The 18884-nt window shown below is 52.5% G+C and overlaps 1 protein-coding gene across 3 annotated transcripts; it reads right to left on the bottom strand.

Annotated features, from left to right (window-relative positions):
• Positions 1-11661: 11661 nt before the first annotated feature.
• Positions 11662-18540, bottom strand: EMX2 (empty spiracles homeobox 2). 3 transcript variants are annotated; one of them, XM_072340822.1, is made up of 4 exons: positions 18325-18540; positions 17184-17668; positions 15385-15569; positions 11662-12692 (listed from the first exon to the last, which is right to left on the bottom strand). In XM_072340822.1, the coding sequence occupies exons 2-4, from the start codon at positions 17572-17574 to the stop codon at positions 12525-12527; spliced, it is 744 nt and encodes a 247-aa protein (XP_072196923.1). In that variant the 5' UTR covers positions 17575-17668; positions 18325-18540; the 3' UTR covers positions 11662-12524. The 3 variants fall into 3 exon arrangements, with proteins under 3 accessions (XP_072196923.1, XP_072196922.1, XP_072196924.1); XM_072340821.1 differs by lacking the exon at positions 18325-18540 and having other exon boundaries at positions 17184-17825; XM_072340823.1 differs by lacking the exons at positions 15385-15569; positions 18325-18540 and having other exon boundaries at positions 17184-17835.
• Positions 18541-18884: the final 344 nt, after the last annotated feature.

The raw sequence follows: 18884 nt of genomic DNA, 5'->3' as shown, positions 1-18884 counted from the left end.
CCTTGATGTCTCACAGCTTGTTACTAAATTGGGCCTTGACTCGTAATATAATTTAGATGTGTCTAAAATATGCTTCTCAGGAAAGCTGCCTCCACATTTACAAAAACTATACACGATCAAGTTAGGGAGAAATCTACTGGCTGTTTTGACCAGTTTCACATGTTAGTATCATACTAAAGAGCACACAAATATATTTTAACCTGTTGCTTTATGCTTGAGTCTCTGGTGCTGCAGGAGGGAGCAACACAACTTCTGGGACCTTGCAATAAATTTCTTTGCATTGCAAAGTAGAGAGAAAAATATCTAATCTCTCCCTAGAATATGGATTTATTTTTTTACTCAAGAGGGAAGAAAAAACTGAGATGCTGTTGTTGGAAAGTACAAACTAAAGGTGAGACAGCAGCAATGATGTGCTGTGGGGCTGTCCTCCTTATCCACTACTTCCCCACACTGCCCAGCCCCATCACACATCTGAGGCTGTGCCACGTCTGAGAGACATGAGAGAAAATAAGGACCTGTCCTCTGCCTGCTATCCAGGCAAAGCTCCCATTGGCATCTCTGAGCCCTTAAATAGTACAGCATGTTGCAAGTGGGATTGTTCATTGTGTTCAGTCAGAGCCAGACAGAGCCAGCTCTCATTTCTGACTCAATGATACAACAGCTCGCCCTCCCATCATCCCACACCACTGCACTCTCTGATCCCCATGTTGTTCCCACTGAAGCTCTGGGATACATGGAGCCCCAGCACCTTCTTGCTCCCCATCTTCAGGAGCAGCAAGATCCCAGGGGTGGCAAGGCAGGCACATCCCAAAGGATGGCACCAGGCTTAGCACAACATTCATACCAGCCTGAGCTGTACCTTAACCTAAGCACCAGCACGGCCAAACCATGGAGCAGCTCCCAAGTACTTAGGGCTGTAGGTATTGTGTCTGGACCTGCTGTAGTGCATCTAGAGGAGGGCCACAGAAATGACCCAAGGGATGGGACGCCTCTCTGTAAGGACAGGCTAAGAGAGCTGGAGCTACGAGCCTGGAGAAGAAAAGGCTCTGAGCAGACCTGAGAGTAGCCCGTCAGTATCTCAAAGGGGTTATAAGAAGGAATGGGACAGACTCTTTCAAAATAAAAGAGGAGAGATTTAGGCTGGTGATAAGGATAAAGCTTTTTACAATAAAGGTTGTGAGGCACTGGCACAGATTGTACAGAGAGGTGGTGGATGCCCCATCCCTGTAGAAACCCAAAGTCAGGCTGGACAGGGTTCTGAGAAACTGACTGAGCTGTAAATGTCCCTGTCCATTGCAGGGAGCTGGACCAGACTCAGGTCCAATTCAAATGATTCTGTGATTCCATGATTCTATTGCTGCCATTTATTGGCTGTGCACACTCCCCTCTCTGCCCTATCTGCACACAGCGCTTGGCAGCACAGCATGCAGCAGGTTGCGCTCGGTGTTTTTGCAGAGTTAAAATTCATCTGGTATCTTTCTCACTGAGTGCAGGTAGATACACACTCTTGAGTGAATGGGATATGCTCCACTTGTGAAGTGTAGAAGCAGGTCAATAGACAACTTTCAAAAGGAACCATTTAGAATAATTAAGCGGCACATACACACCAGCAAGAGTTTATTTTGTATTGGAAGGCATGTGGTTAGGGAAACAATAGCAGTTTTTTCCCTGGAGAATGTTAATTAAATTGAACACCCTGGAAAACTGAACTATTCTTACCACAAATCTATAAATCAAACTGTTCTGTTTGCTTAATATAATGCTTTGCTATTCTAGTCACACTGAAGTGGGCCAGCCGCACCATGCCAAGATATTTCCATGATGAGCACATTAGGAGCACTGATTGACTATAGATCTTCTGGATCTGAGGCCAAACCCGTATCTCATTTACTCCAGCATAACTAAGATGAAAATCTGGCCCACGCTGTTCAGATTAGTACATAAATAACATGAAAGGTTTGCAAGCTCGGCAGCAGATGTATTGTGTACTTGTTGGTTGTAGTGCAGGAGTCCCTGGCAGCTTTAGGAATGGGCCAGGAGTTCCCTGCACTGGGTGTTGTACAGAGGAACAGTGTTTGTCCTTCTGGAGAACCTGTGGGCAGACATCCACCTGCCCTGCTGCCCCCCTTGATGGATGAGTTGTGTGCCCTGGAGGTACCATGTAGAAGACACTCCACTTGTTTCCCTCTTAGAGGGAATGGGCAGGGAGAGGGCTCAGTTCTCCTGCAATACCCCAGGTTGGAGGACCCTCCCTATTTCCATTACTCGGAGCTATCCCAATTGGAAGTCATTTTAAGTGCAGTCTGCCAAGCTGCCACCTGCAACTCACATAGATGCCAAAGAGGCTTACAAAAAAAAAGTACAAAATGAAATAAAACAAAATAAATAAATAAGATATGGGGCACATGGGTGAGCATGTCTCTTCCTTTTCAGGCGCTGAGGATTGCCATGTGCAGAGCACAGAGCCCCACCAGTGCTCACTGGGGTGCAGCACACACCAGCAGTGAATCCTTAAATGGAAATGGTCCAAGAGATACATCATGATTAAAGGTCTCTGTGATGCTCAGAAGATTTTCTGGGCCATGTATGGATCAGAGTGTGTATCAGTTGGCAGCGCAAGGAGTGAGAAGTGACCTGGACACAAACACCATAGTCATCCCAGGGCCAGAACTGGGAGGATTTGACTCAATGGCTCCATTTTTATTTTAGATTAATAACTTGGTGGTGGTAATGGATGGGCAGAAAAAAAACAAACAGGGTGGTATTTGTGTCAACCTTCAGGCTAAGAAAATGCGACAGTATCAAACAAGGGCCATGCACATGTGCACAACTCCATCACAGCTCTGCCACTAATCTGCATGTGGAAGGCAGCACAGGGGTTAGAATTAGATGACCTTTGACGTCCCTTCCAACCCAAGGCATACTGTGATTCTATGATGAATTTACAGCATGTAGATTCGCCAGTCCCTAGTATATAACCCAAACATGCTGCATACATCCATTGCAATGGTTAAGCTGCTATTGGGATGCACTTATGATTTGTTTAAAAAAAGATAAGGTGGTTCTTCTGCTTTAAAATAATGTCATGAGATGAACATAACTGGAACTTTCCACAACATGTAATTTAGCCTAAGAGAGTTAATTTTAGTTCTGTCATGTATTAATGCTTCGGGCTTTCTCACAAGTATGTTATATTAGGGGAGATGCCTGGTATAAACCACAACTGCTCAGCCAACCATCAGTCGCAGCACAGGAAAAAAATGAGCACTTCTTTCATGCTCATATTTGACCCCTCCACTATTGTATTGTCCCAGCTAACAAGCCGGACGTTTTTGCTGATTTGTTATATGTAGCAAATATAGAAGCAACGAAACCCATGTGTGTAATTTATTCATTGATTTGGACTTGAATCCAAGCGTGTTCTGAGTAGATCAGCTGCGTGCACGTGCAGGAGAGAACAGCTCATCAGCAATAAGAAAAGTCTGAGACTTACCAGTGTGAAGGATTTATGAATAATAACAAAATAGCCCAGGTCCTCGTGTGTGGGACCCAGATATGGGGTCTATCTCTGCCCAGTGAGGGCCACTGATTGGGGCCATATGTTTGTAGTAAGATTCCAAGGACATTCTCTAGGGAGGTTTCCCAATGATTAGCATGGAATGGTTAGGTTGCCCCCAGCACATCCTATGCCCAGGGCTCCATCCAATCTGGAGCATCCACAGCTGCTCTGTTAACAAAAACTTCACAGTTATAACAAATAAGATGAAAATCTGCAATAAAAAGAAGTAAATTTGAGAATGCTGCACATCTTCTGACATTAATAATAATAATAATAATAATAATAAAATGGAAAAATTAATATGCTGTGGTGGTGATGGTTCCATGGATCCCATCTGAATCCCACTCTCAAGGTCAGTCTGGAGGCTGTCGAGGCTCCTATCCTGAGCTCCTCACATCAGGGCAGGCTCAGAGCCACCTGTTAAAAATCCCTGACAGCGTTTTCCTTCCAGCCACACCAGGGCCTATCTCTTCTCCCAGACGCAATGTAACCTTGGGAGGGAATTGTTTTGGAGCGATCATTCTCCGCCTGTGTGAGTTCCCTTCGCACACCTCCCAGACACCGAGATGCGGGACGGGGCCCTGCACGGGGCCTCCCACCCAAACGCCGTGCTTTGCTGCCCGTGAGGCTTCCCCCTCCCACCCCCTCGCTCTGTACCTTTTATTTTTTTCCCCCTCCTTTCCTGGCTGAGCGCTGGTGGCAGCAGATTAACAGGTCAGCGGACTGGGGCCGTCAATTGCTGCCAATTACCTCCTCTCCGCTTGTTGCGCTGCAGCCTAATGGCACCACTTAACGTGAGCTGCTCTCCCCACACCCCGCCGGGTGACACCCAATAAAGCCGTGATTGATGGAGAGGTGGGAGCGGGGCTCATCGCTTCGAAGCCTGAAGTCCTCTCCCCTTGAGGGTTCCTGGGGGCTGCGGGTCCGGCAGCGATCACGGAGAGAAACATCTGAGTCAACACGGCGTCTTTTACTTACACAACTGACAGCCCGTACACTCGAACTGGTTCAGATTAGTCGACGGCACATTCTTTTCCTCCTGGGCGTTTTGCTTTACGCCCCTCAACACCTCCTTTTTTTTTTACTGTTATTATTATTATTATTATTTTAAATTGGAATATATAATTGCTGTAATTGAGCCGTCTGAGTGCGAAACGGCGCGGAGCGGCTGCGGGATGAGCGGGGACACGGGACGGGATGGACACCGGTGCCCCCCGGGGGGGTTGTCAAGGTGGGCTCCGCCCCCCGGAGGTGTGCGGATGAGGTCATGGAAATCAATGGCACACCTGTAGAGAGCCGGAGCCCTGCGTTTGCGGCAGGGATGATTAAACGGAGCTGCTCGGGAGAGCTCCCGTATGAATATTTCATGTTAACTGATGCAATCCCCCCGAAGGTACAAGAGCCTTGCTTAATGAAACCGGTGTTGGCGTCGCCTCGCGCTCCTTTTCCAACCGGGAGCCGCCTAAATGTTATCCCCGTACCCAAAAAGGAGCGGCCCCGTATCCTTCTCGTCCTGTCCCACGGAGGAGGCACACGGAGGGGCTGCGGGGATCGGCGGGGTCGGTGGCCCCTCGGCTTCGGATCTGCCCCACGTCCAAGGTGGAAAGAAACCACCACTAAGAACCTCATCCCCAGCTCCGCTCCGGCTCTGCGCACCGACGGACCGGGCTGGGGGACTCGAGGGGCTGAGCCGTTCCTACGGCGGCGGAGGGGCTCCTGCACACGGGGACACCCCGGTGCTCCCTGCGGGGTCCTCGGAACCGCTCGTATTTACTGGAGAAAATCGATAGGAAAAGAAAACCGAACACAACCTTTGGGAACATTGCCACAATAGTGGAAAGAAAGCGGATTTCCGAAAGCCCTTGACTCTCCCAAAGGCAAATCGGCGTGAATTTCCCAGCCGGCCCGTGTTGAACTCGCGACCCTTCCCCATGCTCGTGTGACAACGGCTGTGTGACATCTTCATTAATTTCCACGCTGCAACCTTGTGCTTTCCTTTCACACGTGGCATTTCCTTTCACTGCCTCTGTTTCTTTTTTTTTCATTCTTTCCTTTTATTTCTTCCTTTCTTCCTCACTTATTTTTTCCTGTTTCATTCTTCTCTGTCTTCTATTTCTTTCTCTTTCCCTCCCTTTCTTTCTTCTGTTTTTCTCTACCCCTTTATCACACATTTCTTCTATCATCTCTTTTCTCTCTTCTTCTGCTCTCTTTCTGTCTTCATTTCCATTTCTATCTCGTCCTTACGGATCTCAGTCAGTGCTGCAGCCCAGATCTGACATTATTCCTCACTCCTCGAGAAGTAAAACACCATATAAAAAACACACTTTTTCTTATGAAAAGACCCTCTCACTTTTTGTCTGAACAGCCTTTCCAAGCCCCGTCTTCCTCTTTTCGTTCTCTTTTTTTGTAACCCCGAGAAGTGAGTTGTGGCAACTCCGGGCAGACACTCACCGGGACCAGGTGGCTGACACAGGAGGAAGCACCTCGCCAAAGGCTCTGAGCATCACTGTCCGTGTCCCAGTATCCCATCACCTCCCACCCCATAGAATCTCATCCCAACGCATCTCATACCGAGCGCACGTTGCCAAATAAAATAGCCGTGATCGGGTGGGTTACAAATGAGACCACGGGAGGGTTATCTGGGAATCTCTCACACTCGCAACCCACAGGAATGCACTTTCTTCCCTGATAGAGCCTTTATCAAAAGATAAAACAACTGTGGCTGCACCCGCTGCCCGGCCCCATGCGGAGAGCCTCACAGCACAGCCATTACCAGGTCGTTCCGTTACTGACACGGCGATTGATCGAACCCACAAAAAAACGGGAATTCGGTCATTCCTCACCTCGGGGAAGATCCGAACTGCCGCTTCCCTGCGCTCGGGACGTGACAGCGGAGTTACGTCTTATCTATACGGTGTGTTCAGGGCCGCTTCCCCGGTACTCATTAAGTCAGCACTCACTCGGGGGCTGAAATTGTTTTGGATCCTTCCTGTGTGGTTTGGTTGTTTTGTTTGGCTTTTTTATTGTTATTGTTATTATTATTATTTTCGACACAGCTATTTATACCCTCCCGATACAATAATAATAATGATAATGATAATAATAATATAATGGGTGAATCCGAGCTCCGGGGCTGCCCGAGGCTGACTGAGCCCCTGCTGATACCCGTTCTGACAAAGGCGTCTCCAGTGTGGCTGACAGCGACCGCATCCTCCCCGTGGGGTCCCGGGCGGATTTCTCGCAGGTGCCGAAGGGGTTTTGGAGGTGTGAGGAAGGCAGAGACCGGCGCTCCTCATCGCTCTGCCGGTGCGTGGCCGGGCTGTAAATGGGGATTGATTTACGCAGTCATGAAGACAACACCAAGGGTCCTGCTTAACAGCACTGAGTGCTTGAGCCGGGTTCCGCCTTGCAGCCCCCCCCCCCCCCCCCCATCCCCTTTCCAAAGCACGCAGAGCTCCGGACCTCTGCCGTCAGCCCTCCATCCTTCCCTCCACCTTCGGGACCTCTCTTGCTCCTCTCGCCCCGCTGTAGAACCTCCCCGCTCCCAAAGCCGCTTCCCGGCGGCAGAACCCATCCTCTCCCCGCGGAGCCATTGGTTTGGGAGCTCCCGCCCCAGGGTGGCACAGACATTGGATAGAGCGTGGAGCATCGAGGAGGGATCCCCACAGCAGTGGGACCAGAGCCTTTCTACCTGCGGTGGTGTCCCCTCCCACCTCCTAAAATGATGTAATAGTCCGGACCGCTTCCCCGAGAGCCCCTGTGCGTCCCGACCATCTACAGCGGAGCCACCCCTCATTATTTCGGCGTCCCGGGGACAGCCTCGGTCCATCATCCGTCGGTGCGGCCCTGGGGAAAGGAAAGGGATTAAAGCGGAGGGCACCGAGCCGAGCATCGGTGGAAAAGAGAGAGTTTTGTTTTAGGACATCAAAAAGGAGGGACAGAAAGGGATGGACACCACCTTCCAACGCACTTTCCTTAGCGGGTGACAAAAAACTCCGGGCGTGAGCTGAATGTGTAATTAGCCCAACCGAAATTCCCTATCTCATTCGATATTTGGTGCTCAGCAGAAGCTAGCCATCGTAAATAATATACAAAGTAAGAAACCTAATCCAGCAGGCTAGAATGTTTAATTCATCATTATGCGAGCTAATTGGAAGGTGATTATATGGTAATTGCTCATTAGTGGTGTATATTTATCGCTGTACCTTATGTCAAGGCCATGGGAATTGTGTAGAGTCTGTTCTCTCATTTCAAGGATCAGTTTCAGACGCAGGAGCGGAGCGGGCCGGATCGGGTTCTCCTGACGTCAGGCCGGGCCGCTCCGTGCCCAGCGCCGCTATAAAGCCGCTCCCGCAGCGCCCGAACCCCGCACGGCCTCGGCTGCCCCCCCGGGGGGGCGGACGGACGGATGGACGGACAGAAGGACGGGGGCGGTTCGGCGCTGCCGGGCGCGGAGGGGAGCGGTACTGCAGCCCCCACCGAACCGCTGGGGGAGCGCTGGGTGCGGGGATCCCGCAACAGGCGCTAATTGCAAAGGGTGATTAAAGGCGGGAGAGGGGAGGGGAAGAACGGCCCTTTGGATTTCTAGCGTTGTCCTCCCGGTTAATGCTGTCCCAGCAGGAGGGAGGCCGCGGCTGGGGGTCAGGAGGGTCTCCAAACTCCCTCCGCACCGCGCAGCGGGGCTCTGTGCGGGGGTACAGCAGCGCCCTTGGATGGGGCAGCGGGAGAGCTATCGGGAGAGGTCCGCTCAGAGCTGCCACGGCTGTGCCCATTTCCTACAGGCCAGGCTCGCTAATTAAGGGCAACAGCTAATTTCCGACGGGCCCTCTGAAGTAACGGCGAGATCCATCAGAGGGAAGAGGGAAAAACAAACACCTTTCACAACAAAGTAGGGACTCCAAACGGGGACAGGGACACTGAGGGGGGGGGGGGGGGCGGGGGGGGGCGAATCCCCAACAGCCCACGGCGGGAGGAGGCCGAGAGCCGCGGGCTGTGTTCGAAGGGTTCGAAGGGAAAGGGTTAAAAGGCCAAAGCAGGGGGAGGTTGGGGGGCGGGGGGGGCAGAGCCTGGGTGCGGAGCAAAGCCGGACAACTACGAGCTCCGGTTCGGCGCTATTGCAGCAGTACGACGGCAGCGCTGAGGGTAGCGGAACTAGGGGGGGGGCAGCGGTGGGAGCCCCGTGTGTTGCAGTGCCACATTTGGGGCAAGGCCGGGTGGAGAGGAGGCGAGGTGAGGGGCAGCGCATACGGGAGAGGGGGGACTGCAGGGAAATCCTCGGCGCAGCTCCGCACTCCCTCACCCAGCAGCGCTGCGAAAGGTGCGGGCCGAGGACTCCCGCATCCCCCACTATACAGACCGAAGACTGCGGCCGTCGGGGCACCGCCTGCGGGCAGGCACCGATATCTCATTCGAACGAGCAGCAAAAATCCGCCGTGCTCTGTAATTCGCCACCAGAAATCTACCTTCCCTCCCCCACCCCTCCCAGTTATTAAATAGAAAATGTATTTTTAACCGCCCGCTCGGATAGCATCTCGCCAATATTTATATTTCCACGTTGCCTGGCATCCACTGTCCCACATTAGGCTCTCCCTCTCTCTCCCTCTCTTTAATCCTGCCACTTTAAATAGATGAATTAATAAAGCAAATGAGGGTCTAATAAGCTGCCTGTCCTGCCTATTGAGGCAGGGGGAGAGAGACTCGAAAGTGCGCCAAATTTGTTTGCAGTGGATCAAGGCTAGCCGCCTTTGCTTCACTTTCTTTATCTTAATTCCGACTTGAAAAGATATAATTATCTAGTTTGAACAGAGCTGCTATCAAATCCTTCTCTAGGCAAGGCAGGGGAGAGCTGGAGTGGATTGCAGTGTTCTGAGCCGCTTGGTGCAGCCGGAGATAGGGAGTAATGAAGTTGTGGAGTCCTGAGATACAAAGGGCATTAACCTCATTAGCATGAAACCTTTTCTTCTAACCATTGTGGGACCCTTTCAGACTCCTAATCCCCCCTATTTTCAAAGCTCGGTTTGTAATAAAGCTTTTAGGGTTTTTTTTTTTTCAAAGCTAATGGCATTCTCTGAAGATTTTATTGCTGTTACGCTACATAGGACGCTTAATTTTTTCCCCCCTCTCTCCCTCTTCTTTCCTCGCGGTTTGGAAAGGAAGAAAAAAAAAATAGGAAAAAAAAAAAGAAGAAGAAAAAAAAAAGCAAGAAGGGGGTGGGGAGGACGGAGAGTGGGGGGGAAATATAGGGCTCCCGCAGAAATAAGCCTTTTATCAAGATGGGAAGCAATATCCCGAAAGGCCCCAGCGGAGCTGTTCGGCCGCAAGAACGTCCGCGTGGGTTTGGGGAGAACGCGAGTTCAGGTGGAGCCGCGCAGCGATGCGCGGAGGGCTCCGCCTCGGGGCTGGGCACTGCGGGGACGGGAGAGCGGCTCGGGACGGAGGGACCGCATTGCGACACGCTGCCCGACCCCGCCTGGGCCTCCGTCGAACGCAAAGTCACCGGCATCCCATAACGCAGCCAAAATCAAATCAAATCGGATTTTATATATATGTATATATATAAATAATAATAATAATTTACATAGCACCCGCCGGAGCCGCCACCACGTGCGCAGAATGCCTAATCTCAACTTTTCAAGGCAGGGCGTTGAACAAAGCTCGTATTTTCGCGATGCATTGTAACTTCGCCTTATCACAGTGTAAAGGGTAGTCAGATTGTCCTAAATTATGTCCAACCAGCCCCCCTGGATCCACGGATTAAGAGATTAAAGGAGACCACTGGGCAATGCCTCCTCTTTCCCCTTCATATTCCTGGTATGATAATTGCCTAAACTGATTTGCACTTTCACAAAAGCTCGCAGGATTCTTTGTAGCTCGAACAGAGCAGACGAGGTTTCTCTATCAATGGAAATAAAACTGATTAATGCAGTCTATCAGGCTAAGGAGCAAATGAAGCATGAAAAAACAACTGTGTACCCCCAGAAAACCGGCTCGTTTCCTCAAGGACCCCGAGCAACTTCTTATTTATTTTTTTTTAGGGTTGTTTTTACTGCAGAGTTTTTGCGCAAAGATCGGTCCAAAAATATATATATGTAAAAAAAAGGGGGGAAAAAAGGTGGGAAGGGGGTGAGCGAGAGGGAAAACACGAGAAGTAATAATATAAAGATCAGCGCCGCACGCTCAAATCCGTAGTTCTACCAAGGAACCTTTGCGTTCTGCAGAGCGCGCAGCGACCCGCGCAACCCTCCCACCAGGTTGTGCCCGGAGAAGGGGCTGGATTTGGTTTTGTGTCGTTTTTCTTTCTTTCTTTCTTTCTCTCACGAGGTATTTATTTACAGCGAGCAGCGCTGTGCGGCTCGGTTGGGGAGGGCTGTTTCCAAGCGTGTGGGTTGGTGAAGGAAATGCGCGCACGGCCGCAGGAATGCGCTGCGCGGGCACCGGAGCGCGGATCAGAGCGCACGGATCGAGAGGAGGGGGAAAAACGAGAGGTGTGCGGAGGGGGGAGGGGGGGGAATAGAGGGCTTGAAGTGTTAGGGCATATTGATAAATCTTTATTGACAAAATATTGACAATGACATACTTCTTGGAAGTATATAGCGTGTTAGAATTCTAACAAATTAAACACAAAACACAAAAATATTTACATTCTGGTATAGAAGACATGAAGGGAACATTTGTCACTTTTTTTTTTTTCCTTTTTCTTTTTTTTTCTTTTTTTTTTTTTCCTTTTTTTTTTTTTTTAGTAGCTCTATGATCTCGGAATATTATAAGGTCAGTGCTTGAAAATTGCCCCAATGAAAATGGCCATTAGGAGAAAAACAAAACAAAACAAAACAAAACCAAAACAAAACCAAACCCTCAATCCGCTATTTTCAGTTCTTTATCTCCGGATTCTCCCCACCGCCAAACCTGGTCGCCGGGTTTGCGCGTTATTTGCGTTCAAATATAATCAAGCAATCGGTTTCGCACTGGGGACAGAGCTGGGAGGGGGGAGGGGGGGAGGGGGATAATTTGATTTTTTTCTTTCTTTTTTTGGCAGCAAATTTCCGACCATTCCCGGCCCCCCCTCCACCCCCCCGCCCGCCCCCCCGCACCCCCCCCCCCCGTCCGTCGGGGATCACTACGCCCTGGTACCGCTACTCCATTCACCTTCACGAACACTTTGACGCCAGAAGTTATCATAAAATGTTTACAGACTGCACATTTCTCGTTAAAATGAAATTTAAAAAGCACACAGAACCTGTCTTAGAAGGGGAAAAAAATTACCGTTCCTTTCTGTCTTTAAGTAATTTAGGGGTAATTTTTTTCCCTTTTTTTTTCTTTTTTTTTTTTCCTTTTTTTTATGTTTTTTTTTTTTTTTTTAATTATTATTTTTTGCCCACACGGCTTTATACATGCAATTCAAGTTTCTGAAACAGGTGTGGGGGGGGGTTTGGCTGCTTATGGAAACGGTTCTTTTTATATATAAGACGGCAAAAAAAACAACCTGTGAAGTGCAAAAAACGTCCCGTAAGGTGATCATTTTTATCATTTTTCTTCGAATATTTTTTTTTTCTTTTTAAGATTTTTTTTTTAAGATTTTTCCTTTTTTTCTTTTTAAATATTTTTTTTGGGGGGGGGGGAGAAAAAAAAACTTTTTTTTTTTTTTTTTTTTTTTTTTTTTGACGTTATGTTTTTAAAAGTGGACTGCGAGAAACGGAATACCTGTCAGTCAGTCAGTCAGTCAGTCAGTTCCACGTCCCGGCGCTGGGCTCTGCCCGGCAGATCCCCGTGCCAAGGCCGCACCGACAGCGCCGCGCTCCGCACCTCGCGCTCTGCCCCCGCCTCTCGCCGCCGCCCTCCAGACGGGAATCGCGTTTGGATGAAGCTCTCCTTGTCCCTTCCCCGCACCGCCACGCCGGGGTGCGGGAGCTTTTAACACTTTCTCTCGATGCGTTGGCTGGCTTGAAAAGTCCCAAAGTGCCAGTTTTTAATCGTCCGACGTGACGTCGATTTCTTCTGGACTGGCTTGTTTGGTGGCGATTCTCCACCGGTTAATGTGATGAGTCCCTTTTTTCTTCTGTTGTGAGTCCGAACCTTCCTCTTCCAACTTTTGCCGCTTGAACTTTGTCCTTCTGTTCTGAAACCATACTTTTACCTGCGGGGGGAAGGCACCGGGCGTTAGTGCACAGTCCTGGACGGGTACTGCAGAAGGGATGGGTACCTGCGGGGCCTTTGGTCGGTGGTCCCGAGCCTACAGAGACATCCATATGGACACCCATAGGGGCACCGACAGGGACGTCCATAGGGACATCCAGAAGGGCATCTATAGGAATATCCATAGGGACGTGCATAGGGACATCCATGGAACGTTCATAGGGACATCGCCTACATGGTGATCCCAGAGGGACATGCATAGGGACACCAATAGGGGATATCTACAGGGACACTTATCGGGGCATCCATACCCACACCTACTGGGACATCTATTGGGACATTCATAGGGACATCTATATTGACACCTACGGGGACGCTCATAGGGTCATCCACACCGACATCTACAGGGGTATCTACAGGGGTACACATAGGGACACCTATAGGGAGCTGTGCCTCTCCGCGTACCCCCTCTGTATGTGCCCGCTCAGCCGCGCAAGACTGCTGTGGGAGCGCAGAGAAGAGCCGGTAAGCAGCGGGAGCACCCGGTGCAGATGCCCGGAATTTGAACGCATGCCCAGGACCGGCGCAGGACCCGCGCATTGCCGGCTTCTAGCCGTCCGGGCAGCTCTCGGGACCGCACCCGCCGAGGTGTCCCGGAGCATCTGGAGAAGGATCCAGGGGCTGCTGCGGCTCGGCACGGCTCTGCTCGGTATGGCACTGCACGGCACAGTACAGCTCTGCACGGCTCGGTATAGCACGGCTCGGCTCAGCACGGCCTCACCGGGACCGACGCGCACGGAGCGCAGCGAGAGCCTCGGCCCTAACGGGATTGCGACCGAGAGATCTTTTCCTTTTGGAAAAGCGATTAAAACGAAAGAAACAAAGCAGCCAAAAAGTGCCTAAATTAAAAACGTCCTGAGCTGCCCCGAGCGTCTCCTCGGGATGTGCCGTCCAGGAGCGATCGCATTAGGGACAGAACTGGAAGTGCGGCCATAAATACCCCTCCGGATTTGTTCAGCGCCGAATAAATCTGACTTAACCATCCGGCAGCTGACTCCGGCGCTTTAATTACAGATAGTATTGATCTGGGGCTATCTCCAGGGCTGGCCACACTCCTTGTAGCGGCCAAAGGTAAACATTATTATTATTTATTTTTTTTTAAAGCAGTTTAAACTCTGGTTCTGTCTGAAAGTGCCTGATAAAGGCCCCAGCGAGGGGGGAAAGGGAACGGGAGCATTTTAATAAGCTGGTTTAACCCGCTTCGCTGCCTCTTCAGAACAGAGCGCTGCCTGGCCGGACACACATCTCTACTGCATTTTCATATTCTCCAAAAGTCTCCCATCAAAAAGCTGAGCGGGGAACAAGGGGTGAGTTTAATTTGCTTTTAGTTTGCTAATTGAAGGGGAGGACGGTTCATTTCTGCACGCTGATCTCCCAAAAGGGAGCTCATTTGTAGGGGACTGGGGGTTTGACATCCGGACAAAAGACCCCGACCAGCTTCGGAATCAAGCAGCACAAAGACCACCTTAAATACAGCTTTCCAGTGGAAATAAGCCCGTGACCGGTCCCTTGTTCGGAGAACCTCATGAAAGTGGCGATCCCTTTTTATTGTTTTGTTAGGGAGACATTTTAAAACAAAAGCTCCAACCTCTTTATTGCTTCCCCCCACGAAAAGGAGTTTAAAAAAAAAAAGAGAGAGAGAGAGAGAGAGAGAGAGAAAAGAAAAAAGAAAAAAAAAAAAAAAGAAAAAAAAAAGAAAAAAAAAGAGAGAAAAAAAAGGGAAAAAAAAGGGGAAAAAAAAAAAAAAAGTGTTACAACTTAATCCGCCCAGAGAACGCTCTGTTTACTGGGAACTTTGAACTAGGCTGCGGCTGTATGGTTTTTTTTAAGTACAGTGCCACATACTGTATGGCAAAGACAATCCCCATCTGGAACGCGCTCCCTACGACTCCGTTGGAAAGGCGCAAAACAAAGGCCCGACACCACCGCAACACTATCGGCACCATCACCCCACGGCCGGGCGCTGTGCTGGAGGGCGGAACCCCGCACGGAGCCGCGCCGTCGGGGTACGGAGCTCCGCAGAGCCGCGTCTCGGTGCGCTCCGAACCCCGCGGCCGGGCCAGGAGCACCGCGCCGGGGAGCGGAACGGGCTCCGATGCGGCTCTGGACCACAGCCAGCAACGGGGGGAGGAGGGAGGGAGGGGGATTCCTCGCCATTAATAATTTCTCTGCCTTTATTTTGAAGTTTCGTGCCCTCCCGATCCGGTCCGTCGTTTCGCCGCTGCGACGGACACAGGGTTGGGAATGAGTGACAACCCCCCCCCCCTCCGCATCACCACCACCACCACATGCTGCCTTTCTGCCCTCGTATCCAAACTTGGGCTTGTTGGGGTTTTTCCATTTTTTTCCCCCCCTCCGCTATTTGTTTCCCGGGTTTTGACCCTTACACGAGAATATTCGTAAGGGTCACGCCAACCGCACAGAAACAAACCACACCAAGCCAGGAGAGGATCTGTAACACGGGGCAAAGAAACACCTCACCCCCACCACTACCCTCACCCCCCTCTCGGAGCCGCTCGGCAGGGCCCGAACTCAGCACGGGGAACCCATTCTGGTCTGGGCCGGGGCCGTTCCCGAGGTGCCCCGCGGTGCCTTCTCTCCATCCCGGCCGCAGCCATCTCCTCCCAGCTTACCTGAGTTTCCGTGAGGCTGAGGCTGTGTGCCAGCTGCTTTCTCTCCGCTCCCACCACATAATGGTTCTTCTCAAAGGCATGTTCCAGTCTCAGTAATTGGGACGGGGAGAAAGCTGTACGGATCCGTTTGGGTTTCCTGGCCAGCGCGTTGTGAAGGAGGAAGCTCTCCGGGCTGGTCTCGTTCCCTGGGCAGTGGAACAGAGGTTAGCAGGGCGAACCCGAGAGGAGTTCTTAGAGCGAGAATTGTTCTTCCCACCATTACAGCCGCAAAGCACTCCCTTCCCTTTCTCCCTCTCCCCATTTTCTTTTGGTTTTCAGAAAGGGACTTTCAAAAATATTATTTCGATAAGTGCATGGAAGGAATACTAAGGGGGAGGAGAGAAATGAGAGAAAATAGAATGGTATTCACAACCCGGACAGCACTAATAATAATAGTAATAATAACAATAATGAAGGATCGGGCTGTGCGAGGCCCCGTCCCGCAGCTCCCTTCTCCCCTCACATCGCTCCGTGTTTCTATACGGATTTCTTTCCTGCCGCCGGCACAGAGGTTCCGTGCGGCCACGGCCGATCCCCACGGCCCCGCTGCGCTCCGCCGCCCCCGGAGCCGGCAATGGGCCTCCCCGCCGCCCGCCCCGCTCCCCCTCGCTGCCTCCCGGTGGCCCCCGGTGCCCGGTCCGGCAGGGACAGAAACTTCGAGAAACAAGCGGTGGGGTCGGCCTGCTGTGGGGCCGTGGAGTTCGTCTTGAGGATTTCTCCCCCCCCGCCCCCGGTTCGGTCCCCGCCGCAGCTCGGATCGCTCCCAGCGAGTCAAGAAAGGCACCGAGAGTCCCACTCCGTAAACGCATTAAGAATCGTTGCGGGAGGAGGGTGTGCTGGGAGCAGGCTGGGGCTCAACACCGGCGCATTTCCGCCTTTCATCCGCAGCTCTGTACCAATCGTGGGATGATTGCGACAAACAACCCGGTGAGCGAAACCCCTCATTTCGTTGCGGGAGGCGATGGCCGCTCTCTGCCAGCGAGGAGCCGCTCCGCTCCCCCCTATTCCACGCTCGGGGCAGCCGGGAGAGGAGACCCGCAGGTGGGTGGGTTTCGTTCGGGAATAATAAAGGAAAATACCAGGGAAAAAATATAATAGGAAAAAATCTAAAAATATATATCTAGATGGGGTCCTCCGAGTGGAGACTGCTTGATTTGTATTTTCAGTTTTATTGTTTTACGAAACTAAGAAGCAGAACCGGACCTGCTTCGGGAGAAACCGGCTCACCCCCGGCAGAAGGCTTTGCCATTTGCAAAGGGTTAAAGCCAGGGGGGCTTTATTCATAGTGCGCCATAGATTTGGTTCTTTCCCCGCGGAGGTTGTTCTCCACCGGGCAGCTCCGGGCGCCCCCCGCTGCGCGGCTCTCCGCAGCCCCATCTCCTCAGGCCGGGCTTTGGGTTTCCCTTCTCCTCTCCCTGGGCCAGGGATGGGCTATGGGGGGGTCCCGCAGCCCCTCCGGCCCTCTCCTCTGCGTCTCTTCCTCCGTACGTTTGCATTAAAACATCCGTCCTGGGCTTAACCCCCGATTCTTTCGGGGATAAATAAACCCTGCCGAAGTCAGACCCGGCCGTGCCCCCTCCTCGAAAAGAAAGCGAACCGAAGCGGGAGCAGAACCGAAAAGAACGGAGCCGGGACCCCTCTCTAGGACAGCTCCTCGAGGCCGGAACCGGACTGGGGGAGAAGCAAAGAAGGAGCCCGGAGCAGACCCACCGCCCTCCGCCCGCCCCAAGCTTAGGGAAACGAGGCAAAGTTTCACGTACCTTGGAACCTGTGGCCCAGATACCGGTAGCGGTGTATTAGCCACGGGTAGAAGGTGGAAGGATCCCTTTGCTGCGAAGCGAAGAGCGGGTGCGTGGAGTGCGAGGCGGGCAGCGGATGGGCGGCCAGGGCGTGGGGAGGGGGCACGGGGTGCACGGGCACGGCCGGGTTCGGCGGGTGGGAGACGGCCTCTGCAAAGACCAAGTCCGGGTTGGAGTAGACCCCCCTGCCGGTGGAGTGGAAGCCGTTGAGAAAAGGGTTCATCGGGCTGGAATTGGCATAGCTGAGAGCCGCCGGGCGGATGGGATCCTCGGAGCGAGACGCGGGCAAGGGGCTGTCTTTGGCCACCAGCGACTCGATGGTGAAACAGCGCTTGGGCGCGGGCTGAAACATGGTGCGGCGGCGGCGGGCGTCCCCCGGCAAATCTGTGCGTGGTTCTGCGGTGCGCGGGAGGAGGCGATCCGGGGAAGTTTGCAGCGGGGAGTGACTTGAGGAGGGATAGATACACACATAAATAGACGGGGGCCGGAGGGAAGGAGGCAGCGGCAGCCGGCGGTACCCAAAAGGGAGACACGCGCGCCGCTCGCACACACACACACACGCGGAAAGTTGCTGGGAGAAGTTTCCCTCCTGCGAGGAAAAGGCGGTCGCCCCCCCCCCCACCCCCCCCCCTCCCTAAGTCCAAAGACAATCCATGGATGTGATCGGCCCCTTCACGAGTTGTGCAAACGATTTGTTAGTTCATGAGCCTAATTAGTGCTGGGATCACATAAACAGCTTCCTCTGAAGCCTGGTAAATGGCTTGATGATTGGTCGCTATTACTCGCCTCGAGGTTGAAGGGGGAGACTCTTTAAAGTGCGTCAGAGGGGAGGCGAAGCGCCGGGCAGCGCCATCGGGAGGGATGGAGCCGCGGATCGGAGTGCGCCGGGCGGGGGGAGCGCGCACATCCGCGCAGCCGCGCCCCGGGCCGCCCCCGCGCAGAGCCGGCAGCCGCCGACAGAGGTAGGGGACGGGACGGTGGGGGAGGGGGGGGGGGGGAAGAGTGGGTTCCGCATCTCCGCTGGGGGGAGCGCGGGGTGGGACACGCAGCCCGAAGCCCTCTCCCCGCCGTCTCGCCGGGGCTCGCGGCCCATCGGGGTTACCTGGGTGTAACGCGGAGCCCCGCGGTCCCTGCGCGGTGTCCCCCGTCTCGCTTCGCTCCGGGTCGGCCTCGCTCCACCGCCCAACTTCTCTACGTGTCCTTCCGCTGCCGCGCAGCTCCCGCACCGCGCGGGGCCGCAGACAAAGCGAAGCGCGGCCGCATCCCGCGGGGCCGGGGCGCTCCGGGCGGGACGGGGGAGCGATCCCCGGCTCCAGCCCTGTCCGGATTTTCGCGATTACCTTTGGGTCCGGGGCTGATTTTAGGGCTGAGTTCTCCTCCTCCCATTGGCTGGGGCCGCGGAATAATTATGATCACATCCTAATACTCTTGGCTGGTGCTTACTGTTTATTGGTAGTTAAGGATCTATTATCTATTCATCAGCCTCCCATTTTTGCCAATTACATTCTTCTAAAGTGAAGTACCAGCAGGTATTTTGCACATTGACAATTAATGATAAAAAAAAATCTGGCGTGCTTTAAATCTATTACGCCGATGCGTAATTTATCTGAAAGATGCAGAATTGCGGATGTAAACGAACGGTGCTGCGGGAACGTGGGAGGG

This window comes from Excalfactoria chinensis, chromosome 6, assembly GCF_039878825.1.
Source record: "Excalfactoria chinensis isolate bCotChi1 chromosome 6, bCotChi1.hap2, whole genome shotgun sequence".
NCBI classification, from domain to species: Eukaryota; Metazoa; Chordata; class Aves; order Galliformes; family Phasianidae; genus Excalfactoria; species Excalfactoria chinensis.
Note: the sequence above shows the minus strand (reverse complement) of the source record. Positions and strands in the feature narration are given on the sequence as shown.

Coding starts and splice junctions, on each gene's coding strand:
- EMX2 (XM_072340822.1), bottom strand. CDS start 17,574: ATGTTTCAGCCCGCGCCCAAGCGCTGTTTCACCATCGAGTCGCTGGTG. Junction 15,570..17,183: donor TCTGGGCCACAGGTTCCAAG/GTACGTGAAACT, acceptor TCCACTGCCCAG/GGAACGAGACCAGCCCGGAG. Junction 12,693..15,384: donor TCAGCCTCACGGAAACTCAG/GTAAGCTGGGAG, acceptor TTCCCCCCGCAG/GTAAAAGTATGGTTTCAGAA.